Raw genomic sequence first — 24,203 nt, 5'->3', positions numbered from 1 at the left:
ATTCTCCTCTGTAACCTTGCTGAAGAAGGTTAGTCTCTCTGTTATTTACAGACATCCTAATTACCTGATGGGGAGATGAATAGATGTGATGTGATTAAGTATGCTGAAGAAAAAAACATAATCAAGCATTTTGAAAGTATACAATATTATCATCATGAGCATCCAGAAAATCGCTGCTATTCTTGGGAGCCTAGAATACATTTGTTTTCCATACAGCACTCTACCTTAAAGGTAAGGAAAGGATGAAAAAGGAGCTGGCAGCAACAGGTCCACTTAACTGAACTATCTCAGTCAGTGAGTTCCTGACTTTTGTGATGCTTCTTTGTTACAAACCTGCTTCCAAACTCCCTTGAAGCACTCCAGCAGGCTCCTTTGGGATCAAACACTTGTTCTCACTAGAATTACATAAATTTAGTGTGTCTGTCAGTGGTGCATTCCTCCCTCCTTGTACCACTCAACTGCATTAGCTGTTGAGTTCATAGCGTTAGTATCAATACCTTCTTTCAATCCTAAAACTGTTAGGTGTTGGCACATGAAAACAGAGACTAATAAAAACACCAGTTGCTGACTCTGAGAAAATTAGAACTTGCAAAACTCACAAGTGTTCAGGGGCTAGAGGAAATGAATACAGAACGAGTATGTGTCTTCTTCTTAGGGAAAAAGCCAGGATTCTCCTACAAATTTAAAAATACATACAGAAAACAATTACTGTGACGCTACCTCTATGAGGTCTGTCATCTTCTCCACTCCTCTTCTGTCATTTTGCACAGCATTGTAGGATGTGTATACACGTGGCTGCTTCATATGTTCAGGCTGGGTAGTAGTGCCATGCAAAATCAATTTCCAATTTACAATCCTTCCTTCATTTTGTATTCTTCTGGACTAAAGGACAAGCACGGCATTAGCATAGGTTCTCAGGATGTAAGAGGAAAAAACAGAGGACACTCGCTCAAAAAGCAGAGAGAATTCAGTAAAATAAACAATAAAGCTTTCAATATCTAAATTTAGAGCATGATTTGTAAGCACCAAAAGACTAATACATTAGAGACAGAACATATCAGAAGGTGGGATTTAATGCAATGGCTTGACTGCTCCAAGTATTCATATTTTGAGGTAATGTAATTTTTAATTGATCATGTAATCATCAATGGAATTTCAAAACACAACACAAAATTACTGAAGTATAAGTTTGTGTTATTGGTATTAGATCACTAAGCCATTCCTTTGCAATTTTCTCACAAGAGTTACCACTGAAACACTAGTTTGGAACAATATTCTGCGGTAGTGTACAATAGCCATCTAAAACACAGTCTGTGGAGGTGAGCTACAAATGTTTTGTCCATTAGTTTTGTCAATGGTATTTAAATAGAAGAAAGTGGAAGAGAAGGGTACAGAGGACAGTGAAACTTTATTTTTCCAAAGCTTCTTCCAGAATTTTTGCTTGGTCGTTTATTGACTGAAGAGAGCTGCTGAAGCTCTTCTTTACTAAGTTTATGCCAAGGTTTACATATGTAATTTATGTGGCAACTAAATTATCAGTAACTCTGCATGCCGATCCCTGATTTCAGGTGAAGGCACTAATGTGAAAACTTATTTCTGGAATCACAAAACCCTATAAACTAAGGAAAAAATCCATTGTTTCTTGCAGACAAAAACTTGGTTTATTGTAGATTTCAGGAACCACCATCTTGACAATGAAAACTAAAAGATAGTTACATACATAATGCCTTCTTAGCTTCCTTCCTTCCCCCCCCCCCCCCCAAAAATAGAATAAAGGCATTATTTAAGTTACTAAGAGCAGGATATCTGTAACCATGGGGTTATCTATAAGCCTACAGTATTAACACTACACTGTTGATAATAATATTTACTTCTACTGCCTTGTCCATCTGCTCAGTATTCAGCATCATCCTCCTGATTACAATTCAAGGCCAGTAAGGGTTGGAGACTCAGTGTCTGGTAGGAAGCACTCGGTTTCTTGCAGGATCTGATCCTTAATGACAAGCTGATTAACAGACAACTTCAATGAAATTCTCCAGAGATGACTGAGCCTGATCACTCTCACTTTGAAGAGAATGATTTTTCAGTTCCCTATCAAACAGATTTCTTCTGTCTCACTGTCGCAATCCATATTCCCAAGCGCTTTTAGTAAACTTATTTATTTTATACCTGTAGATTTCTTGGCTTTAATTCTTAAAGGTCGTTCAGCAGTAATTACTCTGAGAAAGAGGTTAGGGAAAGATATATATCAGAATAGCTCTATAAGGTCACCAGAAATTCATTAATTCCAAGGGGTTTGAGTTAATGAAAATTATGCACATGTACCAAGAGGAGACTATCGTCTATCATGTGCTCTTTTCTGCAGAAAAAAAAAAAAAACTAATTTGCAGTTAATCATATGTAAATTTGATTACATACTTCATGAATCACAAAAAATTATATTAAGAAATGACTTCTTTCAGTGACATATGATGTGAGAAAAACATAGGCATGAAACTCCTTTTGACAGGTACATGTCAGTGGAATGAGTACAGTGCTTTGCATTCATGTTAGAACAAGAAAATCTGACTTTATCTTTTTTTTTATGCAGTTTCTACAGATGAGCCAGTCTTTAATTTTCAATCCAGATGGATGCTCCATTTAAATAAACTCTTGCTGTAGCTTCCTTAATGAGAAGATTCACTATTCAACATACTTGATAGTGGCTAGTGATCATATTCCGTGTTAGCTCTCAAACTTAACAAACATACTTACCACATCAGTAATTCTTAACACCCAGGTGCCTGTTGGATTCTCTCCCCACGTGTGAACAGACATGAAGTCCCAGTTCTTAAAGCCATTGGGAGATTTATCTCTCTCTCTCTCAGCCAGTAAGACAGTGCTGGTCCCTGTGTTAGTGCAAGATCAACAGCAGTGAGTGTTCATATGTGTACGCTTCTGTTTGTCACTTAGCTTGGTTTGCAAACTATGTAGTGCAAAGGTAACCTGGAAAAACAGCATTTAGCCATGGCTTGGGGAATGGGAAACATGCTACCTCTGGTCACTGGGTATTTTATCAAAACCAGCTCACACAGAATTGAAAACCAAAGCCTTATCCTGAATTCATCATTGTATTTTTTGGGGGGGAGTGAATGTAAAATGTTACAGCCCAGAACTCCAACAGGGCAAAAACTATTTGTATTGTTATTATTATTACAAAATGCTACAGTTCAAAAAGCATTTCTGCAGCAGAAGAGACTCTAATGCAGAGCAGAAGATTTTTTTGTGTTTATTTGCATATAAGGAGAGAGCATGGAAGCTATATTTATGTAATATGGAACAAGAGAAGCCCCAGGGAGACTGATCACAAGCTATAAATACATTTAAAGGTAACACTGTAAATAAAGAAAAGGGATGACATATATTTAGTAGGAATGTTTTACAGGAAGGTAAAAAAAAAAAAAAAGCAGCAATAACTAAAGGATAGCTCAGTCATAATAGCAACATGGTAGTATTGTGGGGGCAGCAATACTTGACTATTGCTACCTCAACTAAACCCACAGATATACATATGCAGATGAGGAACAAATTACTGTCATCGGTCTTTCAAAAAGGGGTGTTTTACTGAGATGAAGCCAGGCTTCCTATGTATTAGCAATAGAGGGAGGAAAATATCTCTGTAAAAGTAGAAAGAGCTCCATGAAGTGCCTAGAGACAGTCCATCTATATGTCCCAACCCAAAACTTATCTAAGATGGAATTAAATTAGAAAACACCACCATCAATCAAGGGAAAACAGATTACAGCAACATTGGTCCCATAAGACAAAAGCTAAACTCAGAAAATGAAGAATTAATGATAGGGTTAAAAGGAATCCCAGACAAGGTAGGCTTTGGAAGAATACTGTATGTACAGTATCTAAGCCTGCTTTGAAGTGAGGTCATGCAACAATCACATGAACAAGGCATTAGTAGTTTATTATATGCAAATTCTTAGATTACCCTTTAATATCAGTAAATTAGATTAGGCCAATGTTTAAATTCAAAACTGAAAGTTTATCTGTTTTTTGTTTTGTTTTGCTTTTTAATAATATCAGCAGATCTGACAGAAGATCTTACTCTCTACGAAGTTATTTATACTCTTTCTTCTTTCTTTTCGTTCTCCTTATTTCAGGGCACTGTCAAGATCACTTGCTATGTTGTAGCATACCTATTATAGTTGTATTATGGTGCCAAATACAGACTTCGTTTTACATTCACCAATGGGGATACAGGTGAAATCTAGGGAGTCAGATTTCTTGAGTTTTCCATTAGGTCATTAAACCACAGGAAGGCTGGTAAGCATTACAATCTGATACCTCCAGGAACTCTCTGTTTTCACAGGTCCTGGTGGTAGAATGTGACACATTAGAAACAGTGCCTTCATTTCTGAAGTAATCGTCTTCTTACAAAAATAATCCAAAATGCAAGAAGAATGGAAAAGGCATTCAAAGAACTAGTTCTCGTTCCCAGGATGCTTTGTCCTCACATTCACCTGTTGGTTGTGCCTAGATTTGTCTAATGATGTATTTAACTATTTTTTAATCCACTGAGAAACATACAAGTAGTTTTAATGAAATGTTACACACCACAGCGACAGAAACTAAGGATGTCTTAGCTTCCCATACCTGATGGAGACACCAGGGTGACATGAAGATCACCTCTACGGGAATATTCAATTGTTGCCTCAAGCTGCACATGCTCCAGGGATGCAATTGAGTTTTCTTGACCCTCACAGGCTTTTGTGGGAATTTCAATGATGACTTCCTCATTTGCTCTTAATAATCTGGCAAAATTACAGTAAATATTATTGACAGAAACTCTAGATTCTGGATCATTATGTGAAGCGTAGAGACAATAACAATCATTTAAGAATGGTGGGAAAAGAAGTAAGGAAAAAAAAAGTTTTTTTTGAATGTCCCCATGAAAACCCTGGGAGTTCTGAATGTACGGAAAATACTGAAGTGGATCAAGTTGTGTGCACTGTATAAGTTACAGTTCTGCAACCCACCCTGGAAGCAAGCAAGTCTGGGTAATTGAGTTTCTGTCAGCACTTTGCTGTTCCACAGACACTACAAAAAAAAAGTCTTTGCAGTCAGCTACATCACATGACTCTATCAGACTTAGACTTAGCTTCCTCATAGAAATATGCAATAGAGCTGTTATCATAAAGTTAAAACATTGCATCAGGCATAGTGCTTTTTATCTTTTGTGGTTAATGCCATCTCTAGAAAAAAAAGGCTTACATCCTCCATACGTGCTCACGCATAGCTTTCTCTGCACAATTTCCTTTACTTCTAATGAGAAAGGTATCTAAATGATCTAATGACTAGGGTATCTAAATCTCCACAGAAATCATTCAGAACTCAAAATATTGGGATCTTTGTTTTTATAATGTCACACAGAAGACTGCAATAAAAATACATAAGCAGCAAGTATTGCATATACCAGAACTAGATCAACACTCGGTGGAAAGGAGAGGGCTCATAAAAACAAATTGATAGTAAAACAGCATAAATTGCAAGGTTACCAAGCAGTGACACTCCAAAACACCATAATATGTTTTTACAGACAGACTTTTAGTGCACTCACATGGTATAATTTCTGTCTTTGAAATATCTGTATTTATTCTAAAGAACAAACACATAAATGAACAAGTAGAGACAAAAACATTCTAGATATCCTTACTCATTAATCAGGTTAGTGATTTGTGATTAAAGCTTGTATGTTGAGCTCAGTTTAGGCTCACTGTACTATGAGCACTTGTGAATATGGCTTGTAACTCTTTTCAGTGAACCTTTGAAACACGTGTTTCATAAGAGCAGTGCTATGGATGTGACTAAAGCTAGGTATACCACCCTGATTTCAACATACCCTATGCATGTCACAGGAGAAGAGTTGCTAAGACTACTACAGATGTTCCTTTAAAAAAAATCTCTGAAAGACTTTGGCATCTTTTTGATCATCTGCTGATAGCAGTCTAAACATTCTTATCTGATCAGGGTCAGTTTCACAGTATCGTTCATACACGCATTGTCTGTAAAAGCAGAGATAATGATCTCATTTTTGTGAGAGTTCATGCTATCGATGTTCATCAGTCTTACACTAAAAAATAGCAAGCAAGAAAATGCTGCTTGCCTGTCCCTGGGGGAATACAGTAGGACAAAACCAAATGAATCAAAAGAAATCTCTTAGTCTGCTTTCGAGTGATCCATGCACAATACTATTCTTCAGGCATTACTAAAACAGATGTAAGCCTAGCTAGAACTAACACACATTCTTACCTTGGTTCAAAGCTTTTGTCCTTCACAATACACTCTCTCTTTTCTGGTACACCTTTCCATGTTTTGGGATCAGCTAAATCCACCAACGCATTGGCATTGAGTAGTCCAAACCCAAATCGGCTGTTTACCATCAGTCCCGCTCCATTCTTTTTCCATCCTGGATTGCCAGCCAGTGGATCATATTCTGAGGTCCAGACTACCAGGTGCTGCATATCCCTCCATGTTAGATTTGGACTGTTGAGAAAATGTGCCCGGTTAATTGTTTCGAGACTATCTGTCATATTTCTCTTTAGTTTGCAATATTAGTTTGCAACAGAAAGTGTTTTAAATGTACACGGTACCCTATTATTTTAAAATATAGAGCACATTGCATGTATATTCTTCCAATACTTCTTCAGGTAAACAGGACTACTATGTAAATGAAGAACTGCTGTCTAGCAAGACCAGAGTCCATTAGTTCAAACTATTTAGGCACTTAAATTTATCTAGCAAAAATAGTATTTCCCACCAGTCTTTATAGAAACTGGTGGGAACTTTGAAAATTCACTGGGCATTTGAGTCATTTGTGATTAACTCTACCCTTTAAAATATGGTCCCTGGCTTATGTCATTAAAGGAGTATGCAATAGAATAGGGAGTCGAACACACACCATTCAAGTGCTAAGCCTACACCATGTCTAAGTGAAAAGGCCATTGTCTTGTCAACAATGTGCCAACATTGTCTTGTCCTGCCCTGTTCTTTACCTCCACCTCTAAGTCATAGTTCTGGCTACCAGCCCTGCAGGGTGTGAACCTGCCTGCTCCCTGCCTGCTCTGAAAGCTGAGCTTCGGTACCTTCCATTTTATGTCTCATCACCGGCAGGAAAGGTTCTGCAAATTGACTAAGCACTTCACTTAAACTCCTGCAACCTATTGTCTTCAAATTACGCTCCCTTGGCAGAAGCGCACCCTCACTGCCTTTAAGTGCAATTGACCGGCTCGGCAAACAATTGTTGCCAGCGCACTAAATGGACTAAAATTACTTGGTCATCACGTTTTATTTGCGTTGGTTCTGACTTGCTAGGAAGGTGTTGAGGCAAGTAGCTGCTTATTTCTGTCATGAGGCTGAGCAAGTCCGACTGGCAAAAAGTGGAGCAGCAGCATGAGATGGTGTAACTTTCAGGAAGGCAATATTTGAGGGAAGATAGTGGGGCGGCTGAAGAAGACGAGTTTCAACAGTAATTTTGTGACATCTTACTTTGCCTCCAGAGCCAGAGCAAAAATTCCTGCTGCCAGTGGTGCAGATGCAGAGGTCCCAGTGTGAGTCTCTGTACACTCGTTGTGAAGATCAGCACTTGTCTGACAGAAAAACAACAAAAAATTGTCTGAAAATATTAAGATTGCATGAATAAACAGTTGTAAATACAGTCAATCCATGCTCACAAACATAACTACGTATCCTTTACTTGGTGCGTATTAATACATTCCTCACCAGCAAAGTGATGGATGTTTAAATCTGTTCATATTTCAATCCTCTCTTTTTTACTTCAACTATAATTTTTGTATCAAAATGCTTTGTGTTGGAACAAAATACTCCCACACCGAATATCTTATTTTATTCTAAGGTTTCACAATAAGTGTTTCAGGCTTACTGGTGAATCATAAAAACAGATCATTGTGTTGGGCCTAGAACATTTAAAATTACTGCTTGCTGGAAAATTACTCATAGGATTAGTATTAGTGTTCTGCTCCCTCTTCAGCAGAAGAACTATAATTTGCAATGAAACATGCTTTATTTGGCAATTAAATACCAAACTCATCTGTCCACAAATCTCTAGATATGCAAAGAGGCAACACCAAGACCTTCACATCTCGGCTATGAAGACTAGTCAGCTAGGAAGTACTGATCCATGGCTAATTTGGAATGACATTGTTTTAATCCCCATCCATGTAGTTTACTGTAAAATTACCATCAACCAGAGCTGAACAGAAATTATAGGTCCTTCAACATTATTTTATCACAGCAAAGTTCTTTAGTACATGTTATTTCTTGCACCATTAACGAAGGCACAGACTGATCTGTCCACTTGCTGAGTACCTTTCACAGGTTTCAAAGCATCATTGTTGCTGTCACCAGTGGGAACTGAGGGGCTAAAAATCTTACAAAAGGTAAGTGTTGGAGTGACAATGTATACCAGAGGTGCTGACTGATACGGGTACACTAACTCCACAAGTTTTTTGCTTATAGTCTCAATCTCTCCTCATGAAGAATGGGACCATCTCCATCGAGAGGCCTCCATCATACACAGATATCAGAAGATTTCAAGCATGCGGATTTAATTTCTTTGATACAACGATATTGTTTAGCCATTGCTCTACAGTAGATGTTCTGAGAATACAACCACATCCTGGAGTACAAATCCCTTACTGTTTCGAAATGAAAGCACTAAGCATGCAAAACACATGTAAAACAGGTAGTCAAAACCAAGCATTTAAGAGCTCTCACTTGTTATTTGCATATATAACACATTTCTATGTTTTGTTCTGAATCTGGTAAAAACAACCTACAATTCTTTGGTCAGTATAATCCCCACTGCTGTATGCTGTGGCCAGAGTTGAAGAGCACTTCTCTGCATACCAGGGAGAAAGGCCTTGCTGAGAAGCACTGCTAATGGAGATAGTGTAGATACTATCAGTGTAACCATCACAGTCACAGTTGTCACCCTGACGACCTCCATTCCCAGAAGCCCATACAAAAATGGAGCCTTTTCCATTTCGGCCCTAGAGGAAATGAAACAGGTGGTTATAAAAGAGATTTCGTAATATATTCTTAGCAACTGCTCCTGTCCCCTCCTCTCCCCCCAACATGAAAGCCTAATACATCAAATATTTTCAGGTAGAAAAGGATAATTTTCCACTGTAGAAGACAGAGACAGAAGGAAACAGCTACTTGTGATTTTCTACCTCATACCCTATAGTACAATCTTTTAGCTTGTCTGTATCTTTTAGCTTGACTAGTCTACATTTACTGTCCATGGACAGTAAGTTTCTTTAAAATAGGTTTTAGTGTTAAAAACAGAGTCTATGATCAGCAGAACAGTTTTCCCAAATAACAGTGTTTCAGTCCTGAACACTTCTAGGAAAAATGCCTTTTTTTTTTTTTTTTTAAAAAAGAAATAGCTAGTTCATCAGGAGTTATTTCACTTGCATTTCTTGTAATCACAGAGGTATGGCAAACGGTATAAATGATGTACACAATACGACTTTTCCACCAATTTCTTTTTTTGTAATGAAGCCTTTCACTGTTGGCACTCGCTGAAAAACAGCAACAGTAAGCACGTCTGTTTGAAAAGCCTCCCTTCTCTCACAAATCCGTGGGCCAGCACCAGCAGGCTCAGGACATAACCATTTTCATTCCCTGCTCTGGCCCCCAGAGAGTAATGAGGTAGCAGCAGCTAACAACTGATGCTGACAGCTGACAAGAGAATGCTGCAGCAGCACGTAAACCATCACAGCTATCACAGAGGAAGCGTATAGCAGCCATTCAGCCTTCAGCTGTGCTCATCCTTCAGAGGAGAAAATATGTTTCATGCGAAAAGCAAAAGTTCATTTTTTATTCGTTATTAATATATGTATATTCACTGGAAAGTGCAGTTGAAATACAGGTTTTTATCACCCTCACCCCACAGATAAGATTTAAAGTTATTCGTGCGTGGCCTAAGCGACATTTGCAGCACTTAAAACATTAGAAATAAAGAAAACAGAAAAATAGGCTGTACTCTTTGAGATACAATTGCTAAAATGGGAAGGACAACCCACGTGAATTACAGAAAATGAGATATCTTCTTTTGAAAATAAAGGCTGCAGTCCAGAAAAGCAATGGTATATGTAAACAGATGATTTGATTTCTCTTGGAGTGCTACCAATGCCTCTCAGATGCTTAAGGGTAAGCATATGCTTAAGTGTTTTACTGGACAAGCAATAAACGAGTCAAGGATGAGACTCATTGGCAGCTCCATCACTGACTGACTAAAAGGGATGGAGAGCATCCAGATCCATGCATGAGGGAGCCTGACAAATTAGTGGATAAATTTGTTCCCCTCAGTAAATAAAACAAGTTGTAAAAACAGGTACATTCTTCACAAAATAACCTGATATTTCAGAGTATGACCACCAAACTTTGGTTCCTAATTATTGCCTTTAATTATCCCTTTTCACTAACTGCCTACCTATGGACTTAGATCCCTGTTTATCACCAACCCACCCCTCCCAGCCTCCATTCTTCCCTCAGAGTATGCTTGTCAGTTGTCAGACTCCTTTCTTCTCCTCCCTTATCTGCTAATGTTAACCGCTCTATTTTCAATACCCTCCCTTGGTTTGCTCCTGTCCTTCAAGCTTTCTCTCTTTCTCTCCTTTCTTGTCTCTGACTAATACAGACTTCCTCTCTGTATTAGTACCTGTCCTTCTTTAGATATCTTTTCACTGGCAATAGCAAGAGCAGCTTTTTAATACATCCCCAGCAGCTTTCTCTTTGTACACTACTGATCATCCAAAGAGATCAAAGGAGGATAACGTAAAACAGAACTGTAAAACCACTGTTTCCAATACTCTTCATCATGCATTTTTACTATCTTGAATTTAATTGGATCATGATATGCACCAATTTATAAGCACAATACAAGCCCATCCACAGGGTGCTAAAATGCATAGTTACTTCACACAGCAAAATATTCACAAAGCAGAAATTTTGTATTAAATTTTTATAGGCTTTCAGTGCAGAAATCCAATTACTGTTCAGTGCAAAACAAGCAGCAGAGAAGAGTGGGGGTAGGGCAAGACAAAGGCAGCTAAAGTAGCAACAGAAAAAGAAAGCTTATCTGTAGAGAATAGCAGCTAAAACGGGCTTAGAAGGCTCTAATAGTGCTTTTTTAAAAGTCCTGTTCTAGCTAGTAATTTCTCTGACCAGTACTATTAAAATATCTTTTTTCCTTTTTAAATATGTTTAAATGAATAGAGTGCAAACCATTTTCATTTCCTGCCTGATATGAACCATTTTAAAATCCTGTTCTCTGCCACATTTCATTGCATTTTTTTCTTAAGTATCATACCTGTTTTATCCCATACTCAAAAGCCTTCTGTGCCAGTCTCCCAGGTCCCTCAACAGTTTTACCATCATCATTAGGTCCCCAGCTTGCACTGTAAATATCCACGTGTTCTGGATTGAAACCAATTGAACTGGCTTCAATAGCATCAGTGACTATTCCATCCAGCATACGTATACCTTAACAGAGAAAAACAAGCAGACTGTATTTACTGTCTGTTTCCTCTTCTTCGTCTTTGTTACCTGATCGTAAATTTTATAGCAAAATTAATCTATAAATATTGTACCACAGACTACTGCTGTTCATTTGAATAATACTCAGGGCAGTTAATGTCAGTGTAAAATAGTACACTTACCCTTTATTTGTAGAGCTTGGTGCTCTCTACAAACATTTAAAAAATAATAAATCTTAAAATTTGGTTGCACCTTATTTACCTCTTTCTCTGTTTTTGCAGAAGACCAGGAAGATGATGTTCTGTTTACTGTTCCTGCTTTCTTTTCATTACAATGAGCTTTCTCATTGTAATGACCTTCTTCTTCTTCTTTTAAAACCATAACAGAATTCTCTTCTCAAATTGCTATAATATCACTAAAATTGAATAGATTTTGTCAACATAATTTTTAAGAGTTTTAGTTCAAAGATGTAATTCTGACTGTTCTGACTAAAGCACCGTCCTCTCTGTCATTAAGCCATTTTGCTGTCTTTGTGATGCTATTTCACAAGCTCTTCAGTCTTCACCACAAAAAACGTTCACTGTTGCTTTACTACCGTATTCTTCCTACTGTGAGAGATCCAGGGATGCTAGTGATATCTAGCCATTAATGTTTTATTAGCAACTGCATTATCTAATCTTCTCCAGATCAAGCCTAATCACAGCGGTACTTAAAATTCAGCGGCAGGCAGTGGCTCGCCTGCACTGGCCCCCTGCTCTGCAAGCCCCTAGCTCTGCAGTGGGATTGCTACCACCATCCGGCGCTGGGTGAGGACAGAAACCCCTGCCATGGCGTGGCTCTCCCAGCAAGAGCAGCAACGTAACGGTTAGTGGAGTCGGGGTTCAGCCCGTGTTTTCAAGCGATGAAAATGTCAGGGTTCTCCCAAACTTGGCAAGTTTGTATGACAGCAGCTGCACCGTTACTGGCAGCTGGTGAATTGTGAGGACTGATTTTCTGGCATTTTCCACAAAATGGGGATATTTCCAAAGCATGCCAGGAAGAATGTGACAGTGCTATACAAAAAGAAAAAAAAAAAACAAAAACACCTTCCCCTTGCAGCTCTCTGTTTTATTCTTTTTTATAGTTAAGCAGGAGAAAGGGCATAATTCTTTCCCCAAATGGCTGCCCTCTAAGACTCTTAACACCTCTGAAAGAAAGCTGAGCTTTATTATTTCATATCAATTAGTGGCAAAAAAGAGACAAAGGAGTTAATCTGTTCAACCACTGCTACTCCACTATCCCTCATAAAGCTGGGAAAAGAATCAAGGTGCATCCTGTGCATCAGGTTCCACAAACACCTCTTGCCCTGAATAGGCTTAAACTCATAACATTTTGAATATTCCTTTTTCAGCTAGCTCGGAATTGTGAGTTTCTGTCATACATGTGTGCTGTAAGCAAAGATCTGCCTGTGTGGAAATGACTGCAACACTCTGGACACTGGGTTGTAACATATCATGAGATACTGGAAATGCGGAGAGACATTTCCCAAACAAGAAGACAAAGCCAATTCCACTGATAAATAATGTAGTAAGGAAGAAAACATGCACAATGGCAACGCACTGATAAAAAAACAGCTCAGTAGAAAACAAACAAACAAACAAAAAAAAACACCAATACTGTCATGTCTTTATGACCTCCAAAAATACTGCTTGTTTAAGTCAACTTGGGGATTTGATGACTGCAGTGATATTTCCCTAAGCAGATTCCAATTATCTGCTCTTGCATAAATTCTTCCACATGCTTTCTCTCATCATCAGTCCCACAAATTCAAAAGCAGGCAAAGCCCAAGGTAATTTCAGACACATACATGTATCTGCATGGCAGAAGGCTATTTTTAGCAGCACATCACTATGTGGGAACTCTCAGCCCAGTCCTTTGTGAAATGGAACTTCTTAATCATTTGATTTCCATGGCAGCACCAGAGAAATATCGTAGCACAGTGCTGCGGTTAGATATGCACAAAGATATACACACTCTGCTTTACTCCGAAGGTGATAAATACACACATTTCTTAGCTCTATACAAAACAAGAGGTTAATGTTAAATGAAACTGAAAGGTGTCACTTTTAAAATTGACATTAAGAAGTATTTGTTTCACACAGCACATAGGGATGGCCTGTGGGATTCACGGCCACAAGCTGTTGAAAAGATTTACACAGATTTCAGAACAGGGCCAGACGTTAATGTACTAATAGGAATGCTCGAGATTATTGAAGTTACTATTTTCACGGAAAATGAAAAATTTTGAATTCAATGTTTTACTTCAAGGCAAAGTTAAACCAGTCTCTAATGCTGAAGGTCAGAGCACAGCATATTCCAAATGTCAGGGTTTCTTTCCCTCTTTCTCAAAGCATATATTGCTGACTATCAGAGAGAATGCATTGGCTACGGACCACTGGATTTATCCAGTATGGCAACTGATACAAGCAAACAGCCGCTTAAAGAAGTCACCCTGAACTAATGTCAAATACAAGTGTGTAATGCATCATTCCAAGGATTTAAAAAAAAAAAAAAAAAAAAAAAAGGAAGAAAAAAAGAAAGAATGTCTGTGAAGAAATGAATCCTACATAGCTTTGTACATAAAAAAACCCTTCCAGTGTCTACCCAGGCCAAATTTAGCTAAATCTTTTGACGAATTCTCCTATTTTCTGTTGCTCTTTGGACATGTTTTTGTTACACCCCTACCTCAATCATGCTGGCCATATATACTGGCTTACAATTTATTTCAACTCATGTATATTTTTCTTATCTGCCACCCAGTTATTGGGAGATTTCTGGGTAATCTGAAGCACTGGATTGCTTTTCCTCCTGTTATTTTCCTTTTCTAGACAAGTCACACAGTACAGATTTCTAGTTTGCATTTGCAAATGAAATCTGTGGAAGAACCTTCTCTATAGATGCAAGTGCCTTAAATTATGGGCACAGCAGGAATTCAGACATCATTGCAGCTTCATCCATTTTGCCCTGCTTTGAAAATTTGGCATCTTCATCTCATGAGCGAGATATTTTATTTAAACAGTGCATGACAGCATAATGCATTATGGCAAAGGCAGACTGCAAAGCTGACATCTATGACAGCTGAGTAGAGTAAATGGGAACCTACAAACGTAAGACCAAAATGGTGGGAATGGCAGTTATGGGTGTCAACTGCCACTCATCATCCTTTTGTTTAAAAGGAAAAAAGAAGTAATGGAAAAACTAGACTGCAACAAGTATTTTCCTGTGAGCTAAATAACCATTTGCAACTAATACTTTGATCATAACTATTTCATAACCTTCTAATGGATTAATTTGGATATTCTTTCTTCTAATCTGCTCAATCCCCTCTCCTCCTCCATGCCATCTCCTTCCAAGATAACCAGCTACAACAAGTAAATCCATCATTCCTTAAAAGATCTCTGTGTACAAAATAGATTATTATTAACCTATATTATTACTTTGTTGTTACATATTACGCCATCTACTTATACTCAAGTGACAAATTCCAGAGAACATGATGGCATTTAAGAAATGGTGTCACAAAAATCTATCACTCTGCCCTGTGGCCAGTCAGGATTTTGTAGACTAATACTGCAAGAGTGATGATTCCTGTGAAGGAACAGTAATTTATATTTCAGATTAATGGTATCTGAAAACATTCAGCATTTCACAGAATTTTTCTAGTTTCCCTTCACATCAGACATCTAACTATCTTCATTCTCTTACCTCCAACTTTGGAATTGTAGGCTACTCCAACTCCACATTTTCTGTTGTTGGCTTGCATTGCAATTTCTCCTGCACACCGTGTTCCATGCCTGAATAAATACAGTAAGAATAAATGATGTCTCATAACCTACACATTTCTGTGTAATGTACACAAAGACTCATCAGTGACTTTCTGGATTTGGTGGATGTCTTGAACTGAATGTAATGCAGCTGTTGAATAATTCTGAGTTGTATCTACGTGACACAAAAATACTTGTTTCCCTTAGGCTTCAGTCAATGTAATTTTACCTATTTAGTGATCAAATGATCATCAAGATGAGATGGTAAATACCTAATCCAAGCCACACTGAGGTCCATGAAACTATCTGTTATCTGTATTTTAGCAGAGTGCATCTGTATTTTACAGAGTAGTGTAAAATTATAAGGCTAATAAGCTACTAAACTTCTTCAGAAAGAAATGCAAACGAGTCTTTTTCTAATCACACATTCAGATATTCTTTCTTTTAATGATTGCCTTTATTAGGATTTCAGAAAGTTAGCCTTTAAAGTATCTTCATCATTGCTGAATTTTTCTTGTAGCTAGCTACTTTCTATGCAAATTTTTTTTTGCCATGGGTGATTCTTTACTCTTCAATAAAGAAAACCTTCAAGTAACTGTAATTGTAGAAGAGTCGTATTATTTAATACTATAGATTGTTATTCAATGAAGTGTTTTAATGCTTCTGGGCTGAATTCCATTTATATATTAATAAAGATTAGAAATAATACAGGTAAATTTAAGAGATAATGTCATCAGAACAAGAGGATAATGGACTCTTGCTCTTAAATAATGCTGTAGTAAAGTAGAAATGTCATTTTTCAAATGTCTTATTCATGGGATATTTATCTGTTGATTGACTGTTGTGTTTTTTTTCCCCCCACACACTGATTTATGTTATGAATGCTGCCATATGGTTTGATAGACAATATGGAACCAGTGCATCAGTATCTTCCTGTGTATTTATTGAGTACTGACATCCCAATTGGTTTAAGAAATTGACTTCTGTGCACCAGCTTTTAAAGAGGTCCACTCTCTTCTCTTGTGCCAGACAAAATCCCTCACTGAACTACATGAATACTCCCAGGTGTGACAGATCCATCCTGATGTTCCACTGAGTACCTGACTGGCAGCTCTAGAGAGGGCACTGGGGAAAATTCCCCACTCCTTCCAAGACACACAAGTCCACTAAGCAAACTGGCTGGTTGTCTGTGTTCAAGCCTTTTGAAACTTCCTGTGTTTCCACTTTGAAGATGTCCAGGCCAAATCTGGTCTATATAATGTTTCCAGACACCTTTTTCCTCAGAAGAGACAGAAAGATTTTCCAGAAAAGGAATGTAACCTCCTCCAGTGTCATAGCCATATCAGAGGAGGAGGTCAGAAGCATTGTTTCACCTTTGCTCATCTGTACTGAGCTAGAAAACATTTGTCCAAAATATTGTATTGGTCCAGAAGGTACTGCCAAAACCAGAATACAGTGTTCTTAAATACAAAAGTTGGTCTAAAGGGATTTTTTTTTTGGTAGGTTGGTAGGTTCCGCTAAGAAACAGGCTGTTTCAGAGCCCTTCACAGCAGATGCGTTCTTTTAAAATTCCCAGGGCAAAGCAGAGAACTTAAAATTTGCTTAGGTAGGTATTGTTCTACAAATGCATATGGTGACATGAACAGATTGTTCCATTCAGCTTACAGAAATGTGTCAGACTTTACACATACTAAGATATGGAGAAACTCAAGACATCAAAACTTAATTTCCCTAATATCCAGTGTCTGTGAAAGTGTTTCTGCCAATGAAAACACAGGAGATTCTGCCTGAACATCGGGAAACACTTTTTTTACTGGGAGGCTTACCTGAACACTGGTGCAGGCTGCCCAGAGAGGCTGTGGAGTCTCCTCCTTGGAGATATTCAAAAGCACTCTGGACATGGTCCTGTGCACCCTGCTCTGGGTGGCCCTGCTTGAGCAGGGGGTTGGGCCAGAAGAGCTCCTGAAGGCCCTTCCAACCTCAACCTTTCTGTGGTTTTGTGACACAAATTTTTCCTTTCATACATAATTACCATAGGGGACATGGATATTTCCTCATTTGCATGTTGTAACACATGAAGTAATAGAGTACTATTTTACTCTCTTCACACAATGGGGAGGCTACTCACTTGTTTTCGTTTGTTGGGTCATATCTAGGAAAGGGATCGTGATCGTTGTCATTGAAATCATAACTTGCCTTTGGGTCCTACATTTAAAAGAACAGAAATAATTGGGACAACTAGGAAATGCATTTTTAAATGTGCAACAAAATGCGTTCTAGAGTCGGTATTTATTGATTTGGTGTGCCTCATGTTGACAGCAATCAAGTGCATAGAATTTGACAGGCGTTCACAATTCCATAAATTTTTCATGGAGCTTTAATAATTCAGCATTAAACCACGGTATACAAACATGCCTGGGAACTAAATCCACTGAGATTAAAAAAAAATAATAAAAATTATCTTTGCTAAGTAACTTTCAACTTCCTATGACATAGACCAGGTTCCAAATTAGGTCTGAGGCAAATATTTCAGTCTCTGCAATGTAGGAGCTGCCTTATGGAACAGACAGTGTGTCTGTATATGAAATTTACAATTGATTAATTTATTCCACAGCAATCTAACGCACAAACTTACATAGTTAGTGTAGATGTCAGTGTGATTCCACTCCAAGCCATCATCTAATACTGTGATGACAACACCCTTGCCTGTAATCCCTTTTTGCCATACAGGAATAACATGGAGATCCAGTTTGGGAAGGGATGGAGTTATCCTTGTATCTTGCTGAGGGACAGAAAGGATTACAAATGTGTCAGTATTTTGTATCCATTTATACCACACAGATCCAAAGTCACATTTTAGAAATGCTCTAAATCATCCCAGTCTGAATTAGTATATTTCTCGCAAACTTTGCAAACATATAACAAAAATGAATTTGTTCAAATAGTTGTAGCACTGAAAGATTTCCCCCATCACTTGAAGCTTCCAGAAAACCACCTCTGAATAAGGACCATCTTTGATTCATTAGAGCTAGGCAACAGAAATAAATACAAGAGGGGTAAGAACGTACCAATGAACCTTGCAAAGTTGAGTTAATAACCAGACCTACTAATGTCTGTTATTTTCACCTTTCGAGGAGCCAAGACGCTAAGTAGCCCACAGTACAGTAAGCTGTGTTTTCTCCAAACTTGTTTTCTCCTTTGACGTTCAAGTTAGCCAGAACAGAATAATTAATGGCTAAAACAATTAAGGTAGTTGTTTGGCTAGGAACAACTGTGCTGAATCACAACTTTCTGTTTGCTACCCTCATTACTTTTCCTGTGGTAAATCAACTGGAAGTATGAGTCATTTATAGCCTTCTCTGCCACAGCAAGTTCTTTGAAAAGTAACTTCTAAGTGGGTCATTTTTCCTCTCTAATATTAAATATGCAGCACATACATCTAATTTAGAATCCTTGCTTACTACCCCATAAAAACAGAGATCTAAACCCCAGCATTTTGTGCTTCTCAGTGCATAATTACATTAGTTGATCACAGGTTTTTCATTTATTTGTTTCCAAAAGGATGTCAGACAGCATATGAGGATTAGGTACAGAAGTATGTTATAAGAATAACATTTATTTCACTTTTTGCTTTCTTTTCTGACTGCTGCAGATCAGGAAGGTTTTGAGGTTTCCAGTTTTGTTGTCTAGAATCCATTACATTTTTTTTTGGTGATTTGTGAAGACACCCTGAACAAAAGTTAAAAACTGTTGACACTAAATCAGATAATAGGTTATTTGCTACAAGGCAAGGATAACATTTTGGAAGAAACTGTCTAACACACATATATTCAATTAAAAATATATATAATCAATGTGCATTGGAAACAAGAGTAAGCATCATGTTTTCTGTTTCTCCTGTGTGTAAACTAGAGGCAAAAGGAGTGAAAAATCATAGAAAGGTGGAAAGAGGAACAGCGTCTTCTGGAGAACATGGCACTGCTTTTTTCACACACACACACACACAAAAAAAAAAAAAACTTTTTTTCTGAACTGTGTGTTTATGTATTTGTCCAAAGTAGAGACCTTAGATATTTTGTGCTTCCTACTGAAAGCAGGCAAACAAGAAAATACACACACAGCTTCAAAGAAATGTTAAATTCTCAAAGATAACTATTTTTATGTTGACAAATAATCTGTAGAAATTTTTGCGGAAATATTTTATCCCATGTGTTTTGCAATTTACTTTTTCTAACTAAAAGGAAAGAGAAGCAAAAGCATTGTACAAACAGCCTACAGTTTGGTCTGCTTTCTGTAAGCTGAACTGAAGAAAATGAAGTATCTCTAGCCACTAGGATCATGTTTGTACTTGACCATTTTTCTTGTTATACCATTTTTAATCCCACTCCTCTTCTGAGGGAAATCCATGACATCTAGACTGAAGGTAAACCTAGGTGCACAGTGGAAATACAGCTGAAACGTAGGTGATGAACTGTATTTCTGACTTGTCATACTCAGACAAAAACTAGAGAGGCCAATTTCTTTTCCTTGAGGTTTTCAACATGTGAGCTGTAAAGAATCTCTTCTACTTGCACCCTAGACCAAGACACCAAAGGCGACTGCCATCTGTGTGCATATGCTTTTGTGTTCTTCTGGAGTATGCACTCCACACTACCAATTTTAATGAAGAAACACACGGCCAGCTTCAGACATGTTAAAGGAATTCTTACATGTTGACAGCAAATATTTCAAAGTTATAACACAGGTAGGTATTATCTATTGTACCATGTTCTAATATCACCCCCCAGCCTGAGCAGCAGCCTAGATCGGCTTTTGGAATCTCTGCATGAACTACACATCACAAAAGACAGACGGTTGCCTGGAAATATTATGCACAGAGATTTTTATAAGCTATGCTAATGAGAGGGACTCTTCATTTTTTCCCTCCAGTGCAGTCGCTGTGATACTAGTAGAATAGTACAGCTGGTACTACAAGCGAAATTCATCTTCCCTGGTCCCACAATGAGACAAATTCTTACCAGATACCACTGCTGATTCCACATAGGATCGTTGAAAAGATTCTCTGCTGAGTCTGTCATGGTGGCACGCTTAGTTCGCTTTTTCTCGTATTGCTGCTCTGCCCATGACACCTAAAATTATTTGTAAAAACATGATACGTAAGCCAGTACACATTGGGACTCTATTAGCCTAGAGGACAAGGGTTTTCCTCACCCAGCTAGACTTTCATGCCTAGGCTAGACGAGCAACATTTGATGCAGAGAGGAGGATTATTTATTCCATACTACGGTGTACTTTAGGAAAGAGGACTCAGTGAAATCACTATGCCACACAATTAATTCATGTAAAGTACAAGTTAACAGTGAAATCCTGTGAATGCCACACAACGCAGACTTCTGTATCAAATGCGTAGTATGGTTAGAAGGTTAAGTAGTGGAGTTTACTGAAACAAACAAAACTACACTTTGCTTCTTTTTCATACTTTCATTTTAATGCCTATTGATTTATACTTGGAGTTGCAAGAAAAGAAGAAAGATTATCTCTGGCTTTATCTCTGACTAGCAGTCATAACGACGATGTTACTCATAGCCCAGATGGACCTTCAAGTCTCCTTCCCACCAGTGTTTTGAAGTGTGATCTGTTAGTAAACCTGGAATATTGGATTAAATTCCTCACTGGCATAATTCCACTTGAGGCTGCTGAGAGCCACAATGCTTCAGTGTGTTTTGCTAATGCATCTGTACACTGAATTGCCTGGCATTTGTGCACAAACACAGCATTCCCTAAGTCACAGGGTTATGTTTTAACAATATTTCCCACCCTTGGTCCTTTGAATGCTTTATTAATCCACTTCAAATCCAATCCTGACTCTGCTGTGTGACACCCATCTGTGCCGTGTGCTCCTTTTGGAAATGGGAAAAAAAATGGTCCTGCAGGCACCTGGGCAGTCACTCTGACACAGACCAAGGTGCTGCTTTTCATCCCCATTTCCAAACAGGCAAAGAAAGCTCAGATTCAGGAGGTTGCCAAGGTCCTGCTTTAAAGACATTTTAAGAATCCATTTAAGAATGCCTGGGATTTAAACCTTTTGCTTTATGCATCTGAACAGACTTTAGCACTTTTCCCTGCTGTCGTTTGATGACCTTATGGTCCTTATACATATCACCATATATGAAAAAATCATAAGAGTGAGTTAGAAATTATTATAATAAAGAAATGTACTGATTTGATTAAAATACATCTTTTCTAAGGAGAACTTAATGAAAATTCACTGCAAGAACATTAACCCTTAAAGATGGAAGCTACAGCAAGCACATGTAATGAAAGCTAATGCAGCTCACTTTGCTTCGTATTTAGTACTGAAACCCCTACAAAGCACAATTAGTCTCAGGAGATGAATATACCCATGAAGTACGAGTGTTTTAAACTGCACTACTGATAGCCAAGGTCATATATACTTCTGCACAGGTTAGAGCAATTACCGTGATTCTCTTCCCTGCCCACAGCAAAGCTTGGCCTCTGCATCACCCAATGGTAATTAAGAATTGACAGTTTCCATGCTTGTTGTTTTCTGATGCGGACAACTGCTCTGAGGGAAATGAGCTGAAACTACTAAGCACATATGTCAGACAAACAAGCCAAATATTTGTCACTCAGCAGCTGGGTAAGGTTCATGCTATCCATCTACAGCAAAAGCTGAAGGCCCTATGCCAGATCTACAAAGCACTGGAAATGATTTTGATTCAGGTCCCTTGCATGAAAGTGGACTTGGAAGCTAGTGCAAATACTGGAAGATGTTGGGGAGCCAAATATTTGTATCCTTTCAAAACATTCACAGGCGTTACCCATTTTACTACAAACACTTGGACAGCCACAGGAAGGAGATAAATATTCAGAGTACAGCCAAGTTTTGCCCCAACTTCCATGTCTAACATATTGTAAAATTCATCAAGGCAATACAAAAACCAAGGAAGGATTCTCTTCTCTTTCCTTTTTTATAAGAATGAATTTAAACCCTTTTAAATAGGCTGTTGCTTAACAGAATTAGCTCTTCGGAGTAAAAGTCCATGCATAACCACAAAGCATTACGTGATTGCCTCCTGTTTATATACTTACCTAATGACATAATTGCACCTCGTTCATTCACATAGTTAATTTGCATACTAGAGGGTAAATAAAAGGGAAATTGGAGCAGATTTAGCAAATCACCTGCAGCACTTTGAAGCTGGTTTGGGGGTCTAAGTACATGAGTATGCAGTAATGTTTAGTGGTAATGTATGTAATGCAATGACTTCCACTCTGCTCATGACACAAGAATTTGGTATATTAAACATGCTCGTGTTTTCCCGTGTAACAGACATTTGATGTATTAAGTACAAAAAAGAGTCACAGAATGTCCCAGGTTGGAAGAGACCCACAAGGACCAGAGTCCAACTCCTGGGTCTGCACAGGACCACTCAAAAACCAGACCACGTGTCTGAGAGCGTTGTCCAAACTCTTCTTAAACTCCATCAGGCTCGATGCCATGACCACATCCCTGGGCAGCCTGTCCCAGTGCCCGACCACCTCTGGGTGCAGAACCTTTCCCTAACACCCAGCCTGACCCTCCCCTGTCCCAGCTCCACGCTGTTCCCTTGGGTCCTGTCGCTCTCCCCAGAGAGGGAGGGAGAGAAAAGCAAGGAACTGCAGCCAGATCTCTGTTCCTGAACGCTGTACTACGACAGCATCAGAACGTAGGTATAGGCATAAAATACAGCATGTAACCTTTATTTGTGGTGGTTTTTACACTAACGCTGTGGCTTTGAGCATCCCCAGTTTAGAAAGATTTCACCCAGAAGACTTCAACTGCTAATCTGATGCTTGCAAGGAGACAGACAGGAATGGACAGTTTTGAAACAGAACATGTAAAACAAATACACTGTCTCACCCCCTCCTTTAATTGTTCATAAAATGTTTCCTCCTAACTGACATTTGCATCCAAAAACTTCACTCAGATAACCAATTACTTCTTCTCAAGTGATTCATCGTTACATGACAAAACGCTGCTTTTCACAATGAAGTTACTTGACGTTTTGGACTGCTGCTGCAATAGTGCTGATTTGAAATTCAAATGTCATCATTCTGATGTGTGTCAGATGCTGTTTTTAAGAGGGGCTGACAGCATTCTGCTCTGTTCCTTAAATTTGCCGCCCACCACATTTCCTCAGTATGTTTACAAATAGGGATGCTTCTCTCCTAAGTAAAGTCAAATAAATGGAAGCGTCTGCCTCGCTACAGGATTGTGCATTAGACTGTATAATCCATGGCTCTGAACGGTGCCCGTCCCTGATTTCTGGGGGATCCCAGCGTACCAAAAGACTGCAAGTGTAGGTCATGTGATGAATCCCTTAAGCGGGGGTCTTCGCTTGCCATAGAAAAAACAAATCTAGCAAAACCTCAGTCTTTTTTTTTTTTTTTTGGTAATATTGAATCACTTTAAATGGAACCTAATTTCCATGGCAATCGCATACACATGGCCTGATTAAACTTATTGCATCTATGGATTTTTGCTTTGAATCGAGCTCTGTTGTTCGTCATTCATGTTTTCACCAGCAACACATAGACATCTGAAATTCCAAACCTCTGCAATGCTGCATATTTTAAATCTTAATTTGGAAAGCACTTGCAAGAAATATGGTAAGAGAGGGTCAGAGTCTGCCTGTTAATGATGGAATAATAAAGTATTATTCAACACAAGTATGGATGGCTGAATACATTAGACTTGCAAAACGAGCAAAGTCTGCCTGTGACCTCGCTAGGAGGCTGGCAATCAATAAGCAGTCAGAATAAACAGAGGGCATAAAAAAAAAA

At 38.4% G+C, this 24,203-nt stretch overlaps 1 protein-coding gene across 1 annotated transcript in view; it reads right to left on the bottom strand.

Annotated features, from left to right (window-relative positions):
* Nucleotides 1–24,203, bottom strand: part of PCSK1 (proprotein convertase subtilisin/kexin type 1) — a 30,046-nt gene that overhangs the window by 4,271 nt on the left and 1,572 nt on the right. Inside the window, exons 3-13 of the mRNA XM_048054738.2 lie at nucleotides 20,375–20,485; nucleotides 17,992–18,138; nucleotides 17,485–17,561; nucleotides 15,298–15,386; nucleotides 11,387–11,559; nucleotides 8,847–9,059; nucleotides 7,537–7,637; nucleotides 6,301–6,534; nucleotides 4,645–4,802; nucleotides 2,755–2,888; nucleotides 721–882 (exon numbers count right to left, since the gene is read on the bottom strand). Of these exons, the coding sequence (XP_047910695.2) occupies nucleotides 721–882; nucleotides 2,755–2,888; nucleotides 4,645–4,802; nucleotides 6,301–6,534; nucleotides 7,537–7,637; nucleotides 8,847–9,059; nucleotides 11,387–11,559; nucleotides 15,298–15,386; nucleotides 17,485–17,561; nucleotides 17,992–18,138; nucleotides 20,375–20,485 (1,599 nt within the window). The remainder of the gene's footprint in view (nucleotides 1–720; nucleotides 883–2,754; nucleotides 2,889–4,644; nucleotides 4,803–6,300; nucleotides 6,535–7,536; nucleotides 7,638–8,846; nucleotides 9,060–11,386; nucleotides 11,560–15,297; nucleotides 15,387–17,484; nucleotides 17,562–17,991; nucleotides 18,139–20,374; nucleotides 20,486–24,203) is intronic.

The sequence above is a fragment of the Anser cygnoides genome, chromosome Z (genome assembly GCF_040182565.1).
Source record: "Anser cygnoides isolate HZ-2024a breed goose chromosome Z, Taihu_goose_T2T_genome, whole genome shotgun sequence".
Lineage (NCBI taxonomy): Eukaryota > Metazoa > Chordata > Aves > Anseriformes > Anatidae > Anser > Anser cygnoides.
This window is presented reverse-complemented; position numbering and strand designations above follow the sequence as displayed.